This window comes from Rhodamnia argentea, chromosome 2 (assembly GCF_020921035.1).
Source record: "Rhodamnia argentea isolate NSW1041297 chromosome 2, ASM2092103v1, whole genome shotgun sequence".
NCBI lineage: Eukaryota > Viridiplantae > Streptophyta > Magnoliopsida > Myrtales > Myrtaceae > Rhodamnia > Rhodamnia argentea.
In genome coordinates this window covers 9,945,737-9,970,830 of record NC_063151.1, presented here as the reverse complement: position 1 = coordinate 9,970,830, position 25,094 = coordinate 9,945,737, and the positions used below count along the sequence as shown (strand labels likewise).

Here is a 25,094-nt window from a genome sequence, read left to right as displayed (position 1 = left end):
ACTTCTAATTTATTCTTTGCTCACACAAACATAATGAACCTATTGATTGCTTTAACATTATGGTTCATATATCTTGACATTCTTCAATTGCCGCAACAATGTAGTCAAATCTTTCGATCAAAGACCTTAAAGTTTTTTCTACAACCCTCAATTGGTTATGAGTGGTTTGAACACAGTCAAAGTACGACGAAATGCATGCAGAGTCATTTATGTGGAAAGATTGAAATCTTCTCGAAGTGTTTGAAGCTACACTCGTCTAACACGATCATCACCTTTGTAGGGTTTTGCAAAATATCACATGCTACTTTCGCAGTTTACGTGTGTGACGTCCTTATCATCAGAGCTCCAATGTCCTCGAGCGTCGTCTGACTTTATTTCGAGCTTTGATTTAATATGATATTATAGATATAGAGAGCACATACGGAAGCTGGGTAAACTAAAAACAGCCAATGGGCCACTTAAAAAGGAAGACAAGTGCATGCATAAAAAGGAAAATAGCAGGTACACCTAAAGGGTATGGCCTTGATAGGGTTCAGTATGAAAAACATGCGTTAAAACACTCATAAAATACCACACACCCATCACACAAGCGACAACATCCGATACACACACAAACACACACACACACACACACCAGTTAGTTACATTATCTTGTATTGAACAAACCAAACGAATATACTAGGAAGATTTTTGAGGAAAAGCACTCCGAGTACTAGCCATCATCTCCATCGGTATACTCCATCCAACATCGTCTTCTTGCCAAGTTTTCTACTTCTCAAATGGCTGATTCTTATCTGAAAAAAGTAGATTGCATTCTAAACTGTTCGACTAAACTACCTATTCGCCACTCAATTGGACACAACCACACGACAAGCATTGAAGCACGCAGAACGGATGAACGATGAAACAACCAAGCGGACCTAACACCAACCGCAAGCAGAATGAGACTCGATAATGTTTCCATACATCGTGCAATACGACCTTCACACGCATGAGCATGCATTGGTTCGTTCTTTCATTTTCGGTTTCCACTTCAAAACCGAGTATCATGGGACACGTATCATGGTTACATGAGGGACACAAATCTCATTTCCAATCTATGGAACACGGGCCTCGATTCTGATTTTTATCCCAACTTTTCATCCACGGAACACAGGCCATGAGAATCATGAGGGACACATGCCTCATTAGACCACAAAGCATCAAACACCTCACACAACCGTACGGCCTCAAAACCAAACGTCCATGTGCATAACCACCACATCACACGCACCACATTTCACACATCAAGGCTCACCTCACATGCCATCCAAACTTCGTAGACGGATGCCTACATACAAAGCATTCAAGCAAATAAACCCATACACATCCGGCGTCGTTGCACCCAATCAACGACCTAATAGATAATTTAGTGGAAATGCTTAGAAGTTCTACTTGCCTCCGGTCCAAAGCTCGAGGAATGAAGTTCGAATCACTACTAGAGTAAACTCGGGTTCTTCCTTCTTCCCATGGTTCACGCCCAAACATCCATCCACCGTCCAACTTTAATTCACCTCGGTTCAACAACAATCAGAATGATTAGAATACATATTCTAGTTACCCATGATCTCTAGATATTAGATTAAGCAACGAATCCGTCGGAGCCCGCGGTGGCCTAGGTTCGCCACGTCACTATTGGATGGTATTAAATCACATTAAATACACGCAGACTTGAGTTATCAAAACACGGCACTTATTTACTAAAAGACCAAAAATGGTTGAGTTCGTTTACATATAACCCGGGAGATACACATCGGACGGCTTCCAAAAAGTGACCCGTAACCCTACCCAAGATAAAAAAGGAACTCAGAGTCCGAACAACCGATTCCCGACAAAACTCCCATAACAACTCTACAAACATATAAATCAACAAAGACTTTGGCTTGTGCCGTACATCGCAAACCTTTTACCGTACTTTACTAAGGCCCTCTAGGGTGCAATGTAATCAAAGGGTAGGGCCCCATAAATCCCAGGTCATCCTCCAGAATGCCGTACATAGCTATATATATGGGGAAACCCGTCCACATCTAATCCGTCGTTCACCCGGATGGTGACGGTGACTCGAACCATATCATAGTCGGGCAACCTAGGGCATATGTAAGGCTCCACGCTCACATAGACTTGCGTGGGTATCCCGTAGAAAATGGTCTGCGGACTAGCCATTACCTAAAAAGAGTAGACAACAATAGGGTGAGAAAAACTCAATGAGTCAAATCCCTAACACATCGACTAATCTCCATAATACTTGTCAAACAAACGATCACACAGATACATATCCAGATTTCTAGCGACCCGCACTATCGTACACGTCTATAGTGACACAGATATCATACAAGATAAAGCATTACGATCATGGTTAGAGATGTATATGCAATCCATTAGTCCATGATGTGGGTTTTCCAAGAATGCAATTGCACGATCACAATACTGTCACAAAGCATTGTCTCGTTACACCACGTAGACCGGTCTGGATCACACAACAGGACCACCCGGATCACACAGTAGGGTCTTTCCATAAACTCCATGAGGTACCACAGAGGAAATTGAGCTCGAAGCTCAACCCACGAACCGCGATCGGTCCATGAAGTAAACGTGAGAGGTCATGAATCATGCACATGTTGAATGCATACCATGCTTCTTTGTCACAATGAGAGATTATCGTGACTATTATGTTGTCGTTACTTCTAATAGTGCTTTGACCCAATTAACGACAACTCTAACTTAGCTCGGTTACCTCAAATTTACTTGTTATCAAGTATTTAATAGAGGCTAAAGATAAATGGGTTCAAATAGCAACTTGCACTCAATTCGGCCATAAACTGTTCGTACTAAAACTCATTGTAAACCCGGACCTTCAACCGTGACTCTCATTCTATCGTCCTTCGGCGACCTATCCGAACTTCATCACCTATCATTAGCAATATTACTAATTGTGCATAAAAAGAGTAATCCATGATTCGACTACGCCCCATAACAAAATGTAAACCTTTCCAATAACTAAATGTGCGCAGCATAATTTCTTTTTTTTTTTATGGGACCAGCATGATCGTCCCTTTCTCCTTTTTTTGTTTTATTGCTATTATATCTCCTTTTTTTTTCTCTCTCGTTCATCCCATTCACACCCCTACACAGGTTCACTTTCGGCTTCCCTCCCCCAACGGACCATAAGCAACAAAAACCCATCACTTGTGGACCCCTCCTCAATTGAAGGCACGAACATGCAGAGCCAAAATACAACCCACGCATTCCTTCTTCCCTTCGGTTCAACATCATCGAGACCCATTCTTTGTCGAATGATATATTGCAACAAATCCACACTTCTATCCAACCCAAACTCAAGTCCTCAAATAAAACGCTTTCACTTTTCCTCGACCACTGTCCTTCGGCGGACCCATTCCGAGACCTCACCACCCCACCTCGTAACCGTCGGACACCCATTGCGTAGATTAGGTAGCGGGTTAGGAGAAAGACTCACCTCAAACTCGTGGGCCGCGGTTCTCGTTTGTGGATCGGTGTCGGAGACAAATGGCCGCTACCGCATGTAGAACAATCGAGAGCAAACCGATGAGTCATGGTTGCGGTCCCTTGAGCGAGAAGATGGTGCGGTAGAGAGTTCCTCGAATGGGATCTGATTTTTGCTCCTTTAGTTGCTTTAGACGGGCCTAATTTGCCACAAAACAGACCCATTCTTGGCCAAGTTAAATGGGGAATTGGTCTATAGAGGAGGAATTTCGTGCATCAAACTTCGGGCCTCGCTCTACCTCGCGGCCCCACATTGTTCCCGAATGAGAGGGTCCATGAGACAACCAGACAGAGTTGGGCCTTGCATGCTTCACTAGCTAGTAGGGAAAGAAAGATGGGACAACAGCCCAAGCAAGCCGAGTAAATTCCAAGCGGCTCGCTAGATTTGATAAAAAAAAAAAACACATACAGTCCGCGGCTCGGTTAAAAAATTTTACGACAAAAAGTTCCTCAACAGCGTTTCTCAAAAAATCCAAATAGTCCAAGATTTATCAACGAGCCAAACTCCATTTTTTTTCCTTTATTTTTTTCTTCCGACTTTCGCCCACTTCTTGGCCTGCTAAGCCTTTTAGTGATTACACCAAACTCACCCGCTACTTTTCCTCACATGAGTCGGCTTTCCAATTCATTTCGTCCAATTTCCATTTATTTAGATCTACTTAGGAGTGTTACGGAATCATCCACGAGAAGCCGTTTTCCTGTCTATGAAAACTAATCTTCTTCTCAAGAGACCCATTTTCTAAATTGGCGATTCGTGCTAGAACGAATGACCATTGGGTAGAAAAAGAAGGAAGATAGATAGACAGTTGCCTTAGGATCTTAAATAAAAAAGACGGAAGCTGAATTGATGGAAGAACGAGCTCAGGCTACCTTCATCTCCTAGAGACGTCGCGCGGCCGATTAGGGGAAAAGAGAGCAAGTGAGCAACGAGCGATGGAGGGTTGAGCTAGGGTCATCCTTCGAGTTCAAGTAGAGGTGGTGTCGTGCTTGAAGGTGGAGCGGCAGCGTCAAAGTGGGCGGAGGAAGAGAACGGGCGAAGAGGGACAGGAAACCGAGAGAGAGTAGAGGGATTTATCCACGCAAAAGAAGAAGGGAGAATGAAGAGAGAGAGAAAAATGGAGTCTTTTATAGGGAGGGAAAATGCTTGAGGAGGTGGAAAAAGGGCTGGGGTTAGTAGAGTTCCTAGGACCAAGTTTCGCGTGGTTCACTTCCGCAAAGCTCGAAACCGATACAAATCGTCCATGGTTTACCATTCGAACATCCATTGTGCCACTAATCCAAGTATATCCTTAGTTATTTCGCTTAATAATCCAATTTGTGGAATTTTCGGTCTTCACAACTTGCTCAATATTCTTTCAAATATGTTTTCTCCACAGCTTGAAAGACGTGTATTTTGCCTTTTGATCTTTCTTCTAGGTTTTTATCAACAAATCTTTCTCCTTTTTTTCTAATGCATCATGTACTTCTACGTTGGCCACTTACGTGTGGCCATTTTCACCGGGTTCCACAAATCTTGCGATTTTAAAATAACCTTTATCTAGGCAGACCGGTTATTGAAATTCTTTCTGTTCAACTTTGGAAGTTGTAATTGTACAAAACTGGTGGATGACATTGCTAGCTTTGAGTTTATGATCCTCAATCGTCTGCTCTAAGTTCTTGAATGCCTCACTTTGATATGATCCTTGACCTGCTAAATTTGATACCATGTGCAGAGTATGCAACCTTGCTCCAATGCCACTTGTAGGGTATGCGGAAGTGTTGTGATGGTAAAACGAGTCACAACACATTTGTTATACCAAACTGCAAGACATGCATGTCACTACCTAAAAAAATCCGAGAAATTTCTAGGCTAATGGATTATCGGGTTAATTATTTAACTAACCTAATTTGGACTCTTCCAAGTCCATACCAAATTGCAACTTAAGGTTTAATTGATTAACATGCAATAGATTTTAATTTTGGAGCCGCCACTAATCATTTATGGTAGGTCGATTAGAAACCTAAATAAAATAGCGGGAAAACTATTTTATTCCTACGAACCAAAGATTAAGAGTTCGGGGACTTGATTACGCTAGATTACTCTAACGCCATTTCGGTACCATTTTATTTTATGAAAAAATCATTTGAGAATGCAACATTAATTGATTTTAACCTAAGTCACTAACAAAGGTTATCATGCGGGTGCACAATCAATTAATGAACATCCAGAAGTCAATATAATCAAGGGAGCATGCGCCACACAAAATTTTTTTTTTTCGATTTTTATATGAATGCATGAAAGACTATACTATATGTGATGCAATGTCGTGATGCAAATGCAAGACTAAGCTAAATGACATGCAAAAGATGACATGCAAATGAAAATTAACCTCGTGACATATGAATTAAAATTTTAAATATGCAATTTTAAACTAATGTATAAAGATATGCTTATAGTTTAATTAAATTGATTACGTGATGTTGGAGTCAATTAAATTAACCTAAGCATACAATTCTACATGCAATGCAAACTAACATGCAATCTATACGACATGATATGAGATGATATAGCAAAGATGAATGACGTGGCATGGATGACGTGGCAAAGATGACATGGCAAGATGACGTGGCAAAGATGAATTTTTTATTTTCGGATGAATTTATTTCCTAAAATAGAACTATACCAAAATAATTTTTATCTTGCATATTTTAGAGTTTACATTAAACTAAAACCTAATATATTAAAGATGAATTATTTTAAACATGAGATTCTATCTAAACATGCAATTTCTATCCTAAAATGCAATCTAACCTAATTATTTACAAAAAAAAAAAGATTAGATATGCAATGATCTACATGATACTATTTTTAAAAAGATATGCAATTTTCAAATATGGAAAGTGAATGAATGCAAATCTTTTAGAATTTTCGAGATTACATCATACGACGGATATATTCTAAAAGATATGAAAATCAAACAATTCAAATCAAATGAGGAAAGTGAATATGCCAATTAGTGTCAATCAAGAAAGTGGATATATCAATCAAGTTTTGAAATATTTCGCGAATATTTGAGTCAATCTTTAATTCGTAATCCTACGATTAAGGATTGAACCCAAATCCTTGCCTAATCGAGTATTCCATCAATAATCCTAAGAAGGACTTTCTCGATTATATGGCAAGTTGCGGATTAGGAAAGGAAATTTTTCTAATCAACTGGTATTTTGAAAAATATCCACTTTGATGCAAATATGCAAGACATGCAAAATATGACAAGATAGGCAAGTGAATATTCAAAATTCGAGATAGGCAAGACAATATTCCAATTAATAGTAATCAAAATTTTTACCTTTTCCGAAGATAATCTATCCAAATTTGAGCCGATATCAAATCGATTCGATCTTGGACCAAGGACCAATCACTGCTAGGACTAGTACACGTAAATGTCAATGCTTAGTGGTCAACTAGCGGTGGCCGACTGGAATAGGACCGAGCGAAAGAAACGTCCACACAAGCTGGACTATCACTAGAAATGCTGATCATGTCGATATGGGCTGATGAAGTTCACCTGGTCTGGAAAACTTGTGGAAGAACAGCAAGTATAGTAAATAGAATAGCAAATAATGACTTGGGTTCGTTAGATCAACAACAATAACCCCTTCGCCGATGATGCAGAGGTGATCGCCGAGTGTCTTCAACCACTTCTCAACCACTTCACTGTCGACAGGTAGCATGCACGTTGTCGGGATCGTGGCTGACTTTATCACGGACCGATAAGAAGCGACGAGGCTACGCGGCTTGGACAGTGAACAAACCGCTTCATCGGATCAAGAATTGAGGCTCCTCAAGCATGAGCTAGCTTCCCTTGCACATGTCCCCGAACAGCTTGCAAGGACTTCTTTTGCATCACTAGGACATCTTTGAATTCGGTGTGTCCAGGTTGAGGAGTGATCGGTGATGCAATGCTCGAGCAAGCCTTTTTACTCTCAATTCCGCCAAAGAAATTTTTGTGGCCGTGTATTATGATGAATGCCCCACTCCCCCCCCCAAAAAAAAATCAATTGTGAGGAAAGTTATGCTTATATAGGCTTAGATTTAGGGTTTTCTTTAAGAGCAAAATCTGTTATTTCCCTAATCTAGAGCCTAAAAGATATATTCAAATCAAGATTGCTCAATTATCTAACATTTTTCAATTTGGCATTTATTTATTGCAATTTTCGACTATTTAATATGTGCAATGGGCTTGGCCGAATTTGTGTTCTCGTGGGCTCATTCGTGAATTTCCGGGATTGAATTAAGGCTTTCTCAAAATAATAGACATTTAGTTAAAAACCTTAATTTTTTAAATGAATTGATTTCAGCTCAAAATAGGTTCAACATAGCCTAATTAATATCGGCACCCCCTACCTATCTTAGTCGAAATTCTCAGATTAAACCTGGTCCAATCGCTCATCAAATTTAGCTCAATTGACTCACCTTTGGTCTATATGCAAGTATGACTGACAAAAAATAAAAATACGATGCATGAGAAATTAATTTTTGGTGAGAACTAATGTTAATTCTCATTTTGTGCTTAAATGAATGATTTATTTATAAAAAAATCAAAATTTAGGTGTCAACAGTCTATAACACTGAAAAATCTCATTTTCACAGCTATTACAATATATTTTCTCACACCACACTCAAAACACACAAAGTAATACTTGTTTATACAAAGACACTCTCAGCTAATCTATTTATCTCTCACCCTCCTAGAGGAACATCTCTCTCTATGTCTACTTAGATTGCGCTACCTCTCTCTTTCTTGAAGCTCACCTTTTGCATATGGCAGCTTACTTCAAAACCTTCAATATAAGTCTTATTTTATAGGCTCAAGTTTCACCTCCTTAAGAAGGCGGTGAAATCCATTTACTTATTATAGATTGGCAAGTTGCAGGTGCCATCTTGTTGCTAGCTTATCACTTGAACCAACTGTGAATTGTCTTCATTTTGCCGACGTCATCATGTAATTGAACATGGACAAGAGCTGCACATCAATGTTCACTTTTCTTCTTCGGCCAATTGGAGAAAGAGTTCAACTTCTCTTTTTATGTTCACATGTGTAGTTTTACTGCACAGGAAACTTGAAGACCATTTTTTATTTTTCTTTTACCGACTTAACATGTGAGCACAATCTTTTTTTCTTTCAATATTAGGTGTTGACTCCAACATATCGGACAACTGGAGAAGAGAACTCGAACATCTTTCCAATTTGATTTGAATTCAAATTGGTGTTTAACGGCTAGTTCCTAGCTTTGGAATTCACAACGGAAGGATTGGAGTTGAGTTGGAGCAATTTTATCATATATGGGTAGACAAAGAGATGATGGACTTTAGATAGAAGCATCAATGACTGTCTTTGGGTAATTGTCTCTATTAGAGTGACAAAGAGACGTTTCGCCTATACTAATAGTAAAAGCAATGGTTACTTGAGTGATTTGAATTTGAAACGGTCATATGAGGTTTGTTGGCTATAAAATTCAATCCAAGGGAAGTATTAGAGTTGGGCAAAAATGAACATATTTTATTGGTAGAAGTAGTGTATTTCTAATTGTATTCACTGTGAGGTTACTTCTATCCGTAATCTGGGAAGAAAGTATATTACAGTGTTGCTAGAGGTGCTTATGTATTGATAATAGCATCCACTGGCTTTGCATAGAAGCAACACCTACTACGAGCTGATAATATCTCTTGAGATTATTAGTAGATTTTAGTCTTGTTGTGGTTGTTTGTCGGGGAGAGTGGGCGTAAGCTTGATATAAGTTGAACTACTATATTTTTTGCGTCTAATATTTTTTTTTATCTATTTAATTGTGTTTATATTTATTTGAGAGAAGCACTTGCATTTGATATTATTAATTTGTTCTTGAATTTATCAACCGCGAAAATTTATCAAGTTCTAAATCAACTTATTCACTCTCCTCTAGATTGTATTGTTAGCCTTAACATAAAATAGTTTTTAGATAAAGATAGAAGTAAGTACATTTTTATATGTATATGGCACTCAAAATGGGTGCAAAAGAGTCGAGCCAGCTAGGTCTTGAGGGATGTTTAGGCCTAGCTCGAACAGACCAACCTTACTTTAATTGGCACGGTACCTAGCGTCGGCTTAAATAAAGAAAAAAGCATTTGATTGAAATTAATCGATTTGGTTTTGGCCAATTTGGGCTTTAGCCCAAATTATGTTATCATTTTGAAAAAAATTATATTTTATTGTCGAATAACCAATGACTTTCCTTAAAATTCATACATTTAACAAAAAAATTTTTTTTTTGAAATTCGCACATGCCAACTTTAACGTGGCATGACTTTTCATGGTCCATTTGAAGTTTGACGATTAATCATAGCTTAATGATTTTATCGAGATACAAAAAAAATAAGCAACTTACCTTTAACTTTCAATTTTATTCTTCTCTTATTTTACATATTCAATTCTATTTGTTCGTAGACCCCCCAAAAAATAATTCTCTCGTTCAAAACAGTATCAGGCCAATTTTGGCCCAAACACCCTAGGCCCAAAAACCCGTACCACCTTGTATGAAAACTCAAATACCCACCTAAGGACTAGCTCTGTCTTAATCAAGCCTAAAACTTGAGCCGATTAGGTCCGGGCTGGTCTAAATTTCGAGCTTTCCTGATTAATTTGCATCCCTAGCATTTAATAAGCATAGCTCGGATCATGGGCCCGGAAGTTAATGGGCCTGTGCAGGCCTGGCTAGCACAACAAGGACCGAAAGACAGCTTTGGGTGGGCTTGAACAAATGCCCGCGGTTGCAAGGCCCGGCCCGGCTCATTAGCCCCTTGGGCTTTGTTCGGAAAGGGAGGGAAAGGTGGGGAATGAAAACGAACGTGGAAAATGTGAGATTTTCAATTGTCAATACAATTAGTACACATAACAAGGGAAAACAGTGCTAGGATACTCGTTAACAAATTAGTGGAAATCAAACAAGATAATCCGGAATATTTGTTGGTACCGATAGATAATCCGGAATATGATTAAGCAACTTTTGATGCTTTTTCAATTTATGTGACGATGCATCAATTATTAGAATTTTGACAGATCGATCGCAGCACGTCGAATAGGAATTTATCAAGATTACTAGAAGTTCAAAATTTTAATGATATATATTACAAGATTGAGAACCACATTGAGAAAGTGCAAAATATGTATTTTTTTTTTCCTATGATATAGTAGATTAAAAGGATAATGACAGCTAGAAGTACCTAAATCTTATTGCCCACTTTACAATCGAGTATCCAACATCTTTTTAACTCAATCGAGTAACTCAACTTTTTAAATGTGGGTCAATGCAAGACCTCCGTTAAAATCGGACAAAAAAAAATGGCCAAATTAGATTCAATAGTCGGTAAATAACCATTCCATTCGCCGATCACATTAGAATCGAATGTGAACTCTTGTAATGATGCCTTTCGCTTAGCGAGCAAGCCATGTCGGCAAATGGGCTTAACTTTTGCTAAGCCAGCCAGCCAGCCAGCCACGTCAGCAAAATCACATAGCAATTTATTAAATGCGAGCCTTACATTGAGCCAAAAGTAAAATTGAAGTACTTAGACAAAAATTCAGATACTTGCAGTGTTATTATTCCTAAAAATACGAGGAGGAAAATTGTGCATCTTATGCTTCTCAGGTTCATCTGATTACAAAGTTCATGTCTCCAATAGGACCTCCTAGTTCTAATATGCACGCTACTCAGAAACATGTATATACAGAGTACCATGTACACGCCAAATGCTGTGACTGTCCTTAGGAAAAAGAACCATATCTTGATCCCAACCTGTAGATTCCATGGCTACCACCAGAAAACCACTTCCAGTGACCACGGACCACCCCTCCAAAATGGATATGAATGCTTGCGACACATACCCAGCACGAGCAAAGAGTTTTGGCTCTGCAAGAACGAGGAAGAGACGCTACAGTCTCCCATGCCGCTCCGAAATCAGGAGCTGTTCAGACATTTTGACTCCCTGATGAGGACTATGTATGACGACCTGCGGGTTGCAACAAATGGGAGAACGAATCAATGCAAAGCAGAGCAGGATGCACAAAAATCGGTTCACTTTTCAGACAGATAGATGTCGATAAGGTTTTCCTCCAGACACAAATCAACCAATTTGCAACAAATCACGGAAGATCTAATAGGTGGCCACAGAGAATCACCAAAGGTCTGAGTGATTACACTCCTAGTTGGAACTCCAGCTTACAATAGCCTTATCGGCATATGCGATACTTGTGTTGACAAACACCAACGCGAGAGACAGGATCTGATCGTACCTAAAGAACATGAAATTATAGACTTTGGAAGGCAAAAGGAAGAAGCCCGCCACCGATGTAGCAGCTTGACTACTCTTAGTCCCCGCATGATGAAGAAAAACTGTGGATTGACAGCATCCAAGCATTAGATAGACATCAGAGTGAAAGTCAGGCACATGTATAACGTCCTATTTAAGCCTTTAATTCAGGGAAAGGAAAAGCGCACCCCGATCTTTTCTTCCTCACCCAGATGTACCATCGGAACTGCTACTCTGCATAAACTTAGGAGGTGCGCTAGGAATGATTATTTGTGGTTGTGCTGCAAAAGCTGTAGCTACGCCTGTCAATGAAAGCAAGTAAATGATGTGCAGACAAAAATTCTCTATTCTCTTCCGATTGGTTTGAAGAAAACCTTCAATCAATCAATTGTTCAGGGGGAGTTCTAGGAGTCCACGCAATAATCCGATTTGATGTAAACAAACCAAACCATGCAGGATATTACTTTACCGACTTACTCTGCATTTCTCAAGGCCTGTATATACAATAAAACTTAATGCATATATGCTTCCTAAAATCCAAATTATGAGTCTTTACCGGTATGATACATTGCGTGTATTGTGGGTATTTGTGAGGTTGCCATGGCATCAGCACTGGGGCCACCGAGCTGCACAATCTGATGGCTTGGCGTTGGGTACTGTGGGATGGTACTGAACCCACGACCGGTGGAAATGCTCTGACCCATCTGGCTGTAGGGATAAATAGCCGCTTGAACTCCATACATCTGGAGGTATTGCTGACCCATGTATGGACTATAGACGCCCTACTAGAATGAATCATACATGAGGATAAAATAGGGTCAGTGAAACAATAAATTAAACGCAGAGCGCCCTCCCTTTTGTCAAACCTAATCAAAGTAAAACTGTTATTTAAGATCTCTGCAAGGAACGGTTTTGAGTCTGGTACCTGCGTGTAGACATACTCAGGACCATGTGCTGAATATCTGCATGGTAAAACAAAAGGAAAAGTATGCTAAAACTCAAAAAATCTCGGAGCAAGAGAGTTCTAGTAAGAAAAGCAAAAGTCAAACATCATTGTGGATTTTATTACACATCAAGGGAAGTACCCTAGGCACGTTTATTATAGTCCAACCTAAAAGGATGTCACGTCGCTGCAGTTTGAAAGGTTTCAGTATATACAATTGCCAAGACAATCATACATTGTATGTATACTTGTAAACTTATACTTGTGGACTGCTGAAGTGCTGATGCAGAAAGGCTATTGTGTTTAGGTTAAGAGCCAAGGAGACAAAAATCTAGAATATAAATATCCAATCTTGCAAAACATTGAATACGGCCCTCACAACTGGTGCTCGTTCTAGGGGATTAAAAGACCATTCCAGATGAAACTAAAAGATCCTAGAAATCAATGCAGGTGCCTTCCAGCAGAAATTTCCTTCAGTGGCAGATAAATGCAAGAAGTGCCACAGTAGACGTGAGCAAGGAGCATACGAAAGGAACACCTCCATTCAATACGATCATTCAGCCTTCACAATAACTCCTAAAAGACGTGGAACACTATTGATGCCTATTTTGACCTTCTAAAGACCCATGACAGTTCAAACGCAGGACTCAGATGGAACCCAAATGAAATTTAGAGTTTGAAAACATGAATAATCTGTAAAATAATATACCTATAAGCAGGATAAGTATATCCATGTTGGTAGCTGTAGTAAACGGGTTGCTGGTAGCCGAAATCCCCCGTATAAGCTCCCTGGTAGGGCTGCACGCCTCCTCCATACAGTGCTGCTGATCTCTGGTTTCCTACAAGAAACAGAAACAAATAGCACTATATACAATTGATACATTGACTGACTAACATAGACAGTGTATCAAAATTGCAACACAATCTACAAGCAGTCAAAAAAAGCAAATAGCCAATTCAAATAAACAAAGCAACAAACGGCACATAAACATAGAATCTACAATTCTGTCATACTCAAAGTACATAATTAGTGACTCTGCTTTTCTGATAAATTAGTGACAAATGTCTGTTTAATACATTAAAAAGCATCTCTATGACAGCGAACAAGGTACAAGGTTTTCAACAAATAGAAACAGAAATTCATACAAACCAAGCACAGAAGTCACCTTGAGAAAAACCAAATCTTTCTAATACTTCTAGCTTAAAAACAGAACTCCGCTCCTTATTGTGCTTTCAGATTTTCATTAAATCATTTTAACAGAAAGAGACTTGCCAAAAGACAACCAATGAAAATGAACATACATCAGATAGACCATTACATAAAGCAATATTGCAGACCAGGAAGCCAAGGGAGATGTATTACCAAAAGAAGGAGGCGGGCGGGCTCGTCCAAGTGAAGCCAAATTGCAATTTGCGCGCCTGCCGTCAATTATCGGAGTGGGATCTGCACAGGCTCTCCTAGCAGCCTCAGCCTCCTGGAAAGTAACCTACACTCTCCACATGCAGATGTGCTAATAAACTTACCAGCAAAGAAGAAGAAGAAATTACGAACCCCCGAAAACACAAAAAAAAAAAAAAAAAAAAACCAAAAGAAGACGAAGAAGAAGCACAAAGACAAGATCACTAGACAGCAACATAGCTCAACTAAACTCATTGCCCGCATGGAGTAGCCCAGACTTCTGAAAAGCTAACTGGTCAAAGAAATGTATGATTATCGTCGTCATTCAACTTTCAGATGAATCAGATCAACCGTTCCACTAAAAGAAGTAACAATCCTATTCGAATATACTAGATTCCATAGTTAAATTACAGCGACGATCTTTTTCCCTAGTCAAATTTGAAAACTGTCATAAAAAGATACTTGCAGAAGAGATATCTTCCATATCAATGCATAAGCATTAAATCATCCCCAGCTAACATAGAAGGAAGAGGAACGGACGAGTGAAGAAACAAGTACTCACAAAACCGTATCCTTTTGATCGTCCTGTGGTCTTATCAGTGATCACCACTGCCTCCAGAATTGGACCAAACTGCTCGAAGTGTTGCCTCAGTGTCTCGCTCTGCGTCCCCCAAGCCAAACCCCCAACAAACACCTTGGTGTACGTGGTGTCTCCAAAAGCAGGATTCACGAATTGAAATCCAGAACCCGAACTCTCGTGATAATCCATGGATTAAAAAAAAAAAAAAAAACCACCACCTAACAAAGACACGACAAGAAAGACGATAACTTTGACAAAATTAAGCGTTGATATGGCCAAGAGATTGCAGAGTGCAGAATGTCGTCTTCATATACTGAGAAAAACAGAGTGAATTTGAAGGAATGGACAAAAGGGTATTCTAATAAAGGGTGAAATAGTAGGGATCAAGAAGCAACGAGGCAAGAATCGCGCAGTAGAGAAAGATTTACGTCCTAGAAAGAAAAGGCAACGAACAGAAAACAAGAAAGAGGAAGAGTGAAAAATCAAAGGAACTTTGCGAAGCAATGATACTGAAAACAGAAGAGACAACTGTAGTAGAACGTTAAGCGATCATAGATGGCGTAAGAAGAGGGGGAGAGAGAGAGAGAGAGATAGAGAAAGAGAGGGAGGGAGAGAGAGAAGTTGCTTTTCATCGATGGTGGTTATGGTATGGGGCTGAAGAAGATGGATGGCAGAGAAGGGAATGTCTGAGAAATTGGCTTGATTTACGTGGGAAAAGAGCACACGCACGAACGAGAAAACTGTTGAAGTGAAAGGACATGAACAATGAAGGCGAGTGAGAAAACGAAGAAACCGCAAAACCAACCGAAACACCCTCTTCCGTCTTCTTCTTCTCATTTCCCTCTCTCCTGTCTTTTCCCGTATTCATTAACTTCAAAGAAAAATTCAAAAAACCACCGACTTTCCCCATAAGTTGTCTGAATTTTCATATTAATATATTCGTTAATGGGTGCTTGCGTGTGTATATAAATATAATAAGGTGGGACTAATTAACAAGAGCATGCACCGTGCACTTTTGGCGCCCAATTATAATTGGGTAACATAAAAAGATTTTATTAGCGAGTGTTTTCATGGTATAATATAATTGCATTTATTTCAAAGAAAAATACGTCATTTAGAACACATTTTCCTAGTAATGATCGCTTGTGCCGCTTACAAAAATGAATGAACGAAAAATATTTTCATAAAATTATTATCAATACCGACAACATTTTTCATTGACTAATTATTTTAAGCAATCATTTTTTTGGAATATTTTTTCAAATCATTTATTTTTAGCAAAACAAATGAAGCCTTAATGAATAAACATTTGATTTTCAAGACATTCATTGTTCAATTACAAGGGCAATCAATACATTGGACACTAAAGTATTTCCTCACTAAATCGCAATCCGCCCGTAACGCGGGGCTAAATTATAAAAGTAGGACAATTCCAATAGCCTATGAAAAGACTATATATTTCGATATAACATGAAAAGTTGGGTGCTAATTTAGACGTACTTACTTGACATAACTATCTCGACAACTAATTAATAGAATTTAAAAATAAAAGCAGGACCTCCAGCATAAGGCCCATATGACAAAACATTTAAGCTTAGAGCAACTTATTAAAATAAGATTATAAAAGTATTAGAAAAGAAATTTTGCAAATTTTGAAGCAGCTTATATGAACAAACTCAAAAAGGTGATGTGATCACCTATTTTATGTATCCTTTATTATGTTTCAAATGTATATGATTTATGAAAGCCATATATTGTAGTGATTAACCAGTAGCATGTGTTGGGAACTTTAGTGAATTTGAGACGTGATAACACTCCAAATTATTTGCCCTTAATTGTTATCGACAAAAATCCTCCAAAATACAACAAAGCCACGGAATAAGAATATCAATAAAAATTCTGATATTTCTCCAGGAACTCTTAAGAGGGAAACAATTGAAAACAATGAACGCATATCTTTTTAGAGAAACAAAAATGGAAGTTGAAGTATTGAACATAACCCTTGAATATATAATAGCGAGAAGAATACAATTTTTCATGTCTGCAAATTATAGATTTGGACACAATTCTTTATGTCCAAAAAGCTGTTTACTCGGACACAACTCTTCATATCTGAAAACCGTCATGTCTGGAAAACAAAAAAAGACCATCATATCTAAAAATTGCAACCTTTCAACAACAAGTGTGGCATTTTATGAGATATGAAAAAGTCAAATACCCAATGACTAAAATTTGTGTATATATATGGCATACGAATATTGAGCTCGTATGGATGCGGTGATTCAATCAAATTGATCCAATAAATAAAAAATGATTACTGGAAAGATCTCCATCAAAATTCTCCATTCTAGATGTAAGAAAGAATTACCTGCAAAAATTAGTTAACTCCATGTCATAAGCTGTCCCATGGAATTTTCATAATAACATATTAAAGAACCAAGATTAGGGAAAATGAAATTTTACCAAAATGGGGAACAATGAGAGAAATAGAAGACTAGTGTTAAATGAACAAGAAATTTAAAAAAAAAAAAAGATAAATCGTGATACGTAAAATGGTAAAAATGGGGAGAGAGATTATTACTATAGGTATATTTTTGTGAAAAGACGAATGGATTATTATGTTAATGGATATCAATATGGTGGGTAATAATAGGCCGTGGATATGAAAATGAATTGACGAAATAAATCACTACAAAGAATAAAATTAATTAAGATTATTTACTATGAAAGGTCCAATTTTAGTCAATATCGACCGAACATTTAAGCGAGCCCTTTACTGTTGTCTTACAACGATGCTAATGGGGAGTAAGGGTGAGTTATTCTATATTACGACACACGACCAATCTCGCAAAATATGTAAATTAAGTGCTCATGATGCACTCTTTATCATGTCATGATCCGTCGTTTCTTTATACCTTTAGTTAAGCAAATTTGACGGCCACTTCAATCTAGACTTTTATAAAAATGATAAGTTCCTTGAAAACTTCGTGCATACATTTAAAATATACTATGACCACGCATGACTATAGTTGGACAAAATCATGATTTATGATAAATTAGTTAATTGGCTAGTAATCAATGAATTTCCTATCTTCCAAATTTAAATTTCAAACTTCACATGAGATAATTTCAATTGAAAACAACTGTTGAAACTTTAACTATACCACAAATCACTCATCTTTTTTTCATGATAGTTTAAACCGTATGAAAAGATGGATCAAACTCTTTACGTATCATTTTATTCTTTACTAGTATTATTTCTCACACTAAATATTAGCTTTATTCTCGAAATCAGACCGAAGAAATTTATTGCTGAAATCGATAATCAAATGCTTTTCTTAATTCGTAAATTCCTTTAAATTGAGTGAGGGGACTCAACAAATGGGGCAATACTCTCTGTCTCGCTCGCTCGCGTCCTGATTCTTCTTCTCCTTTCAAGCCTTTCCAAATCAAAAGCTAACAAAAAATGCACAAATCATGGTTTGCAATCCACTCAAAACCTACGAAGTGAGCGACCATAGCCGCCGAGAGCTCCGATCGAGCGGACATGGCGGCTGCAATCTTACGCTTGAAAAGCCACGGCCATCGCGAGCTTAGAAGTTGAGCTTGTGACCATGGTGGACATGATGGACGGACGTCTTCCCGCCCCTCTACCGATCCCTTTTATGTTGCCTAATGTGGCACTTATTTTGGGCCGTATAATAATTTTGGGCAAATTATAACATAGCACATCTATTGCAACGTCCATGCCAGCAATCCGACGAGTAAAAATAGACTGACAAAGAGAAAATATTGTAATTGAAGGATTAGCTACGATACTTTTTAAAAGTAGAAGAACACTTTCATGTTGGAGTATAGTTCATACTTCCCATCGACAAGAAAGTACCGGGATCCCCTGAGCGCTAGGAGACTTTCATAATTTGAGCTTGCATTTTAATTGTTAATTTGAGCTTAAATCCATGAATAGCTACTGTTATGTATAATATATTTTTTCTGTAATTGAGAGTTGTAATAGAGAAATTTGGATTGCTAATTATAGTAAAATCATATGCTAGATGTAGCCCTAATTTAAAGGTGAACGATGATAAACATTTGTGTTTCGATTTCTCTTTCTCGTTTTTATTTTTTATTTCGTTATGATTGTACGCATAATCCTGACATCGAATAAAAATAGCAACAGTCCCAGAAAATTGGAATGCACCAAATTATTATTCCAGAAACTCTTTGGTGACCGTAAGAGTATCGTTGAGAGGAGACTGCCAAAAATTGTGGTCCGCAATGGGATGGTTGGATACCTTACCCGTTGATCTTTCACTGGATCTGATTGTTGTCTCTTCCAATGGAATCTTCATGTTGGGGAATCTTAGGTGTGTCTTAATTGGACTTGATGTAACTATTTGAGTAAAAAAAAAAAAAAACCATCTTTGGTGATTCAATCTACTGATTATTTACGATCCAACATATGTGGGATTAAATTTACTACTTTGTCTCTAGATCATATTCAATCGAGAATAATCAAGTAATTTCCCATTTGGTAAGAATTGGTGCGTTACAAAAGTCCACGTGGCTTGTAAGTGACATCTATTATATGCTACATTCACGTGCACAAAAAAAAAAAAAAAAAAACACCCTCAAAGAACTAAAGGCATGTTTGATAACGTTTTTGTTTCTCCGATTCTGTTTTTCGGAACAAAAAAGAATTAGAAACATGTTTGGTAATACAAATGATTCTAATTCTGATTCCGCTCCCAAGAACACTTTTGGACCAAAATTAAGTAAAAAAAAAGTTGGTTCTCTAAAAAAAAGAACACTTTTTAGAATCACAAAAAAGAACAAAGTCTCGGTTCTTTTAAAAAAATTAAGTTCACGTGAACTTTTCAACTTTAAAAAAAAATTAGATTTGAAAATTTACTAACAACTAATTTTTTAAATTAAATTCAAAAATAAAATTTAAAATTTAACAAAAAATTTAAAAGGGAAGGAAATAAAAAAATTTAAAAAAATTAAAAAAATGGGGGAAATGTTAAAAAAATTTAAAAAAAGTTAAAAAAACATTTTAAAAGAAAATTAAAAAAAATAAAATGCGTTTCCGTTCGGGAACGTAAATTTTGTGTAGTGACCAAATGCGTTCTGATTTTCTAAAAGTCATATAGAGAACAAAATCAGAAAATATGATTCCAATCAGAATCATTTTTTTAGAACAGAATCCTTCCCTAGGTCACCTTATTTATTTTTATTTTCGCTTGACCGACTTAAGAATCGGAGGACCAATTTGAGGTCGTAAATCCGAACACATTAACTGGTTTTTTGGGGATTGCAAGTTGGCTCCTTGATTGGAGACCCTGTTCATCCCCATTCATCCCGAAGATCTCGATCTCGAGAAAAAAAAACCAAAATGAAAAAAAAATGGTTGGGTTGCGTCTTAAGAAAGTTAAACTTTTTCCACATTCATCCCGACGATCTTGATTGAGACAAAAACATCTTACCGTCACCATTGCTAACAAGGCGATTGCTATCCATTTGACCTTAAAATTCACAAGTACCCTTTTTTTTTTCTCCGCGAGACATGTCAAACAATTATAGGTCTTGGGTATTGGATAAGGCCGATTAGAGCTATCCAACGCATTGCCAAGCTCATTGGAAAGGGACCCTCCCTAGAAATGGCATGATCACAAACAGGTTTGTGACGGGGACATTCATTAGCATGCATCATTATCATCCATATGCGTCCGCTAATTACCTAATCATTTCGTTTAATGACAAAAAAAAAACTAATCTTTTCGTTCACTAATAATACGAAAAACAAAATGACAAGGCTCGCGCAGTATCTAGGAACATGCTCGGGGCGATGCCAGGAAAGTCCTGGCGGCCGTCAAAGGAAGAACAGGGGAAGAGTAAGGAAGAAGGAGGTCGCGTTCCCACTGATTTGATTGGACACGAAGCTTCGGGTCACGCCGGGTCAAGTGGGGAGTTGAGGAATCGGTGGGGCCCGGTGCACACCGGCCTGTGGGGGCCGCCGCCACCACCACGCACTTGAAACTTCCATCCGATTAAGGAAACTCTGCGTGGGGCCTGGGGGTGGGGCCTGTCGCTCATTTGTCTCTTCTTCTGCTCCTTTGATTTGGAGAACGAGACGCGAGGGGTGGGTGAGCAAAAACGTAAAAGGAAATTACAGAGAATGACAGCCGATGTTTCCTTTTCTCTCTTTGTTATCGGTTGTGAGTTTGAGAGGAATCAACTCCGGAGCCTGCGCACGGAGGAACCAAAAGAAAGGACTCCGGGAGCAGAGGATGTCTGCTGGTTTTGATTGGTGTGAATGACCTCGTCCGCTTTGCCTCAGACACCCCGCCACCCCGCCACTCGCATTGCGTAACTCGGTACCATTGTCGATAGTAGTATCGATACGTAATTTTTATGTATTAATGGGGTCTTTTTGTAAATTTATTTTTATTTATATCCTGTTTGTGATTAATCACTCTTATGAATATATGCCATACGAGTTATTTTCTTCTTGGCTCCATACATCAACATGGTATCATAATAGGAAAATGCATCGATTTCTTCAACATTTATGCCCCAAACTCAACACTTCCTTTGCCATCTCAACAATGTGCAATACAATTTCTATTTTTTATTCTTTTCTACATCTCTTTACCCATCGTCTTCTATTTCTATTTATCCCAATTTTCCATCACTTCTCAACAACGGTACGTCCACTTTTACCCCCTTCTTCCCTCTTCTCTGCTGCTCGGATTTCTGCTGCTACTCGAATTGTGGTCGTGCAATCACTCTCGTTGTCTTTTATTCTTCCCAATATCACAAGTCTCATGTCCATCAAGCTTGATATAAACAACTATCTTTTATGGAAATCTCAGTTTCAACCTATTTTATTGTGCAACGATGTGTTGGGTTATGTGGATTAGTCTTTTCAGTGTCAGTCAAAGCTTATCATTGATTAGAATGGTAGTCACTATCTCATATTCCACCTTGGTCAATACAGATCAACACGTTCATAGTTTGATCAACTTGACTCTCAGACAAGACTTTTCATGAATTTCACCACCTTTAGATATCTCGGGAGATTTGACTCGCTTTAGGACGACGCTCTACTAATCGCTGCATGGCCAAGGGAATCGGACTAAACTTGATTTTTAGAATGTTGTCAAGAAACCCGATCAATCTCTCAATGAGCTCCTATCCGAGTATGATCCCTTCGTCACCACGATCACCAATAACTCTACAATTCTTGCCATGTGTGATATGTGATCACGCCTTCTTGTCCAAGAAGCACAAATTCTCCAAAAATCGAATGCCTCATCTTCATCTGATAATCATTATGCATTGATCGGTCATGCCAATTCAACCAATTCACCGTTTTTCGAGTTTTGAGGGTGGGCTCAATTCTAGAGGCCGAAGATTTGGTCTGAGACAAGGTAGACGGTTCTCACGTGATCAATCGAATTGGCAATCCTCCCATGATTGGTTTAGTTCGCAGCCTAACATCTCTATCCCAAGTCAAGATTGGGATTGACTCAAAAGATTGAAGTTCGAGATTTGGAATCTAACTCCAGATGATCAGTCAGAGTCGAGTTCATCGGTGGTACGCAAAGGTTGCTCGACGCTTGCAAGATTTGCTCCAGATATAGAGGTCCCAATAAGACCAAAAAAATCAAAAAGAAAGAAGGAAATGTCCTTTCATTGGAGTATCCATTACGTGCATAGTTTCAAGTCCCAAGTGCGGAATTACATGAATATCATCTGATTGGGAGCAAAGCCTTCCATCTTCTCAGGAGAGATAAACGGTCCAAGGTGCCCAGTTCACCTGTCACGTTAATGTCCCCCAAGTACCAATCACCATAAAGTTCGTTCCCTCGAGTAAATTGCAAACTGATCTCAACTGGAACTATATAGAAAATGAAGTCACCTTAAAAAAAAATCCACTATTCATAACGCAATTTAAGACTGTTGAATGCGGGTCGAATTTTAGACCCAATTCGATTTGGAATCGACTTGAGATTGGAATTCGAGAACACCTGAAGCAAGTGAGATGGTTCGGAGTGCATGAAGCCATGAGTCGGATGTCCTTAGTTAAGGAAGGGATATCTGGAATGAAGAAGCAAGGGTTGGCACCTACTGTGCGTTCGAATCGATGCTCAGAGACCTCCGAGGTGTAGGATTGGACTGAAGTCACAAAATAGATTAACATAATGATATGGGGGAAAGCTCGCTCTTTACTCTCCGTCAGTAGATTTGGTGAGAATTTCTGGGCTGAAGCGGCATATACCACTTGTTATTTAGAGAACAGATCACCGTCACCAACAACTGGGTATAAAACTCACTAAGAAACATGGTCAAGTAAGCCCACTGACAACATCAGACTAATAGTGTTCGATTCCCTTATGCTCGTGTAAGTGAAGGCACGTTGTAGTCAATGGCAAAGAGGTGCATACTCGGCCTTGCACCCAGCATAAATCCTTCCACAAATCTGCTCTATTTCATTATAGGGGTGAGGGATCAATTGTGGAGACAGTTTTGGACAGTATAGAGAAACAAGTGGAGCTTCGTGAGAGCCTAGAGATAAGGAGTGTTAGAGAAGCGTCGGTTTCTACATTGTCGCCAGATTCCCTAGCAACTGACGGAAGTTCTGAGGTGAAAACTAAGTGGAATCGGTCGGCGGAGGTGGATGAGCTGGAGCTACGGTTGAATGCAAACGCAAAGGTGGAGATGGATGATTTGGGGGAGCTCTGGAGGAAGCGTCGGGTACGGAGATGTAGAGAGAGACCAAGGTTGAGGTGTTGCGAGTGACTCGGGGAAGTTAAGTCAGCAAAGTGTCGAAATGCTTCAGTATTCAGCTAGTCAGAGTACTCTCCTTTGTTACATGTCATAAACCAAACCATGTAAGCTATCACAATGCACTGAGCTTGAAGGTGTAGCATATGTCCGGCGCTTCACGTGTTGGTACTGCTAATTGTGGTGATTGAGCACCCAATGATCTAGAAGTTCAGACTTCTCACTAAGGTGTATGTAGCTAGAAGTTTAGACCCAATTCGATTTGGAATTGACTCAAGATTGAAGTTCGAGGACACCTGTAGCAAGGGAGATTGTTCAGGTGAGGACATGAGTCAGATGTCCTAAGTTAACGAACGGACATCCGGAATGAAGGAGCGAGGAAAGGCAGCTATTATGCAGGCGTCGCTGAGGTACAGACGTCAAGTCTACCTCAAGGAGCCATGATGGAGTGGGAGTGTGTAAGGTAAATACTTTGTCTCTCTTTCATTTGAGTTGGTGAGTCTTTCCAGGCATACCTGGGTCTAGGACACACTTGCAAACTATGTGTTGCGAGCAATTGCATTCGCCTCAGGCATACCTGGCCGAACTACTTGAATTCTCTGTGTTATTTATGTCTCGCTTGTTTGTTCGTGTTTGTACCTTGACTCCACCGTTTTGCGTGACGAAGACAATCTCGAAGTTATCAGGAAATCGCGTAAGTTTCCCACCAGTTAAGAAGTCAATACATAGAATATAGAGGTGACGGAGGAAAGCATGAAACTTAAGGAAAGAAACAAAGTACAATTTCCCTAAACAAAGCAAACAACGGGAAATGCATCTCACTCCAGAAATATGCAAATCGAAGCATGCATATGAAATAGCATTACCTGGATTAAACTTTTAGAGTCATTTACATTTTTTTTTTTTGTCTCAGATGAAGCTGAAGCTTGACCACCAATGCAAACTTGGTGGTATTTTGATCGCGTGACGTGCAGCTCTAAGTGTTCTGAGCATAAATTTCTCACCAGATGTCAATTCCGACTCGTTTCTTTCGATTCCGCTCCAAGCAAATAGCATGATGCTGAATTGCACATGATGTATCCCTTCGCTATTGACAGTTTATGTGGCGAAATTGACCTCAGAGATGTTTCAAATGCAAGTCATATAAAACAATTCATTAAGTTGAGACCACCAAGGAAGTTGAGGGGTGATCTTGCGACAATTAAGAGAACTTTTGGAGGGGGCAATCTGACCCAAATCAAACTTGTCGGAGAAACAAGGTAAAAAAATCAGGGGTACGATAAGTTATTACCTTTACAGAAAATGCACTTTAGCAAGCAAGTTGTTCCAACAAGATTACAGAATCGACATGATCTCGGAGCAGGAAGAGATACTACTTCTCCAGGAAAATAATGCATGCAAAGCATCCATCTGGATCTGATTCCAATTTTGAAGTTTTCAAAGGAGTTATCCTACGTAGAAACCTTAATCTTGTATTCCCACTGATAAAGGA

General features: G+C 38.8%; 1 protein-coding gene across 3 annotated transcripts; it reads right to left on the bottom strand.

Annotated features, from left to right (window-relative positions):
• Positions 1–11,160: 11,160 nt before the first annotated feature.
• On the bottom strand, positions 11,161–15,620 carry LOC115738542 (probable RNA-binding protein ARP1). 3 transcript variants are annotated; one of them, XM_030671158.2, is made up of 8 exons: positions 14,795–15,620; positions 14,197–14,320; positions 13,543–13,672; positions 12,816–12,852; positions 12,447–12,672; positions 12,099–12,192; positions 11,874–11,973; positions 11,161–11,590 (listed from the first exon to the last, which is right to left on the bottom strand). In XM_030671158.2, exons 1-7 carry the CDS (start codon positions 14,999–15,001, stop codon positions 11,949–11,951), a joined length of 843 nt encoding a protein of 280 aa, XP_030527018.1. In that variant the 5' UTR covers positions 15,002–15,620; the 3' UTR covers positions 11,161–11,590; positions 11,874–11,948. The 3 variants fall into 3 exon arrangements, with proteins under 3 accessions (XP_030527018.1, XP_030527019.1, XP_048130768.1); XM_030671159.2 differs by having other exon boundaries at positions 12,079–12,192; positions 14,795–15,619; XM_048274811.1 differs by lacking the exons at positions 11,874–11,973; positions 12,099–12,192.
• Between the last annotated feature and the right edge of the window lie 9,474 nt (positions 15,621–25,094).